The sequence below is a fragment of the Lolium rigidum genome, chromosome 2 (genome assembly GCF_022539505.1).
Source record: "Lolium rigidum isolate FL_2022 chromosome 2, APGP_CSIRO_Lrig_0.1, whole genome shotgun sequence".
Taxonomy (NCBI): Eukaryota; Viridiplantae; Streptophyta; class Magnoliopsida; order Poales; family Poaceae; genus Lolium; species Lolium rigidum.
Window position 1 is genome coordinate 128071568 of NC_061509.1, and position 2720 is coordinate 128074287.

Consider the following 2720-nt stretch of genomic DNA (forward strand, 5'->3'; position numbering starts at 1 on the left):
CCGTTGGATTCGTATTGAAAAGCGCTTTCTAATGATGGTATTTTTTTACAAATAATCTTTATATATTTAAAGTAATTCATGGTCAAACAAAAAGCACGTAAAATGAGGACGCCTTATTCCTTGAAACGGAGGTAGTAGTAGGTAGGGGAATACTAGAGCCATGTCCACTTCTTCCCCTCCCTTTGGGCACTCGACACGTAAATTATACTCCCTGACGACTATTATTGCTTCAAATCTTGCACTTTTTTCTCAGTCAACACTGCAATCTCTTCCCAATCATCGATCTTGTCACATTCACAAAAATTAACTAAATGGGCAACGGCTACGTACTAGTAGGGAGCAGCTTTCTCGTGCAAACAGCTAATTTACCGGTGTGTTTTATTCAGACATTGTGCATGCTTGGATGTAGCAGGAAAGGCCATCGAAGCTAGCTAATAGGTGATTGTACGCAGTTCGTTTTATCATGTAGCTAGATCAGGTACATAGTAGGGGGGTGTTGGTTGGTTGGTTCGGTTGCCGTTGAGCTATCGCCGGCGGGCGGCCGTCTCCCGCTGCGCGTTGAAGTAGACAGCGGCGACAGGGAGGCCGAGCTCGTTATCCTTGGCGAACTCGCGGGTCCTGAAGCGGTCCCTGGACGACGGTGTGTTCTTTACCGAGCCCCGGTGCGTCTGCTGGAACAGCACGAGGATGAACCTGTGGATGCCGATGTTTGGCTTTGGGCTCTCGTAGTGCACCACCTCCTTCCCTGAATGAATGTAGGTATGCCATGCATCAGAAAAAAAATGTGCAGAGAGAGGAAGAAGATAAAGAAACTACTGATCCCACGGCAGTGAATGCGTGACAAGAAACCTCAAACAAACCAACAATATAAGATACACAAACTTCTGGTCAATTAATTACTCCGATTGAATCAAATTTGAACTAAAATCATGACAAGAATTATGAAATAAACGGAGTAGTATACACCGCCGCCACCTTTTAGCCATTTGTTTCTCTGTGCAGCATGATCTATCCCTGTACTCTCCCTCACGGAACTAGCAAACGCTAAAGCAGGATGTACAATAAAAAGACTTACCAAAAGAAGCATCAGTAGTCCCAGGAATATCAGTAACAATCCTGCAAAAAGGGTGGTCCAGTCAAAAGCTCGTTTGATAACCTACATCTACATGTATTCTACTAATGTCTGGGAATTAATCTGAAATCCGAGACCATGCTTGCATGTTAATATATGTGTATAATATGTACTAATGTCCCGTATCTTGTAGTAGGCAGTGATCATGACTCAGTCTAGCTATATATAGAGTTAGAGAGTAGAGACGCATGCATGGAAGCATACTTAACTAGCTTTGATCAGTTTTGTTAATTAGCCAGGTGATCTAATCTCTTGGAATAGGCTTTAATAAGATTAAATATGCTTGTATTGGTTACCAGTGAAGATGCTCCCTCAGGTACGGATCACTGGGTCCTGGCACATCAGGGTCAGTCATCACCTGAAGAACCATAAGAATAGCACATGGGCATGGTTACCTTCCCTTGGGAGATATGGCACTAGGGCCAAAAACATATGGGCATGTGCACATCCTGTGTGAGTGAATAGATACATGAAATACCCACCAATGTGAAGAAGGATCTAAGGTCGCCCCCCTGAACCTCGACACGCGGCTTAGCGGCGATGGCTGAGGGGAAGAACTCATGGCCGTTGAACACCTGCTTGTTGGAGCTGTAGGTTGCCGTCATCTTCACGGTGGGGTTGAAGCTGTCCAGCACCTCACCAATCACCTTCCCCACAACGAGAGGCTCCAACGCCCTTGACATGTTGATGCCTTGAAATCGGAACCCGAGGGATGATCAGTGTGCGTGTGTTCCTCTTTGCTGAATGGAAGCTCAGGTAATTATGTATGTGCTGCTGCAGGGATGTTGCAAGACGAAGGCCCTCTATTTATAGACGTGGAACAGACGAGAGCCTATCCATCCGGCTAGCTAGCTAGCTATTTCAAACAGAAGCCTATCTAGAAAAGTACTTCTGGGGATATCTCTACCTCCCGGGGTAGCGATCACATTAACATGTTAGATTGTTTTGGTCATTTTCCTCCAGGTGTGGAGTATAAAATTTACACTTGCAAAAAAATACCTGCTTATCCGATTCCATATAATGTATCTTACAGATATTTATTCTGTGCAGAAGATTGAGGGCTATGAAGGCTAAAATAATATACGTGCCTAGAATCCAGATTTGACAGAAAAAGAAAAGGTCGTTTCTCATCCATTCATTGCAATATTTCTTTACAACATTAAGCACCACCTGAAATTAAGTCTATGAAAAAAACGCTTCGCTCCTGCGCGTCGCTCCCGCGGGCGACGCCAGGGGCGAACCCTAGCTCGCGCGTCCCGACCTCCCCCCTCCCTCCTCCTCCGCCGCCGCCGGCGAGAGCCGCCGGGCAAAGCCCGCGCGGTGCTGGCGGCGGCGGGACTTTCCTTACCCGCTCGCAGGGGCCCTGCGCGAGGTAGGCGCGGTCGGCGGCGGTGCACCTAGGGGCTTGTGGAGCTCGGGCCGGCGGCGACGGTGAGGCTTGGCGGCGGCTGTTCTCGGCGGAGGTGCGGGCTGGCGCAGCGTATGGCGGAGGGCGACAGCGGAGGAGGCTGGCCGGCGGCGGCGGCCCGGGTTTGGGCCAGGCGGGCCCCGATCTGGGCCAGGCTTGCCGCATCCAGGGCCAGGAGGG

The 2720-nt window shown here is 48.9% G+C and overlaps 1 protein-coding gene across 1 annotated transcript; it reads right to left on the bottom strand.

Annotated features, from left to right (window-relative positions):
* Positions 1-524: 524 nt before the first annotated feature.
* Positions 525-1815, bottom strand: LOC124687220 (protein CENTRORADIALIS-like). The gene is made up of 4 exons (XM_047221029.1): positions 1615-1815; positions 1429-1490; positions 1076-1116; positions 525-745 (listed from the first exon to the last, which is right to left on the bottom strand). The coding sequence occupies exons 1-4, from the start codon at positions 1813-1815 to the stop codon at positions 525-527; spliced, it is 525 nt and encodes a 174-aa protein (XP_047076985.1).
* Positions 1816-2720: the final 905 nt, after the last annotated feature.

Coding starts and splice junctions, on each gene's coding strand:
- LOC124687220 (XM_047221029.1), bottom strand. CDS start 1,815: ATGTCAAGGGCGTTGGAGCCTCTCGTTGTGGGGAAGGTGATTGGTGAG. Junction 1,117..1,428: donor CTGAGGGAGCATCTTCACTG/GTAACCAATACA, acceptor CCCTTTTTGCAG/GATTGTTACTGATATTCCTG. Junction 746..1,075: donor GACTACTGATGCTTCTTTTG/GTAAGTCTTTTT, acceptor ACATTCATTCAG/GGAAGGAGGTGGTGCACTAC.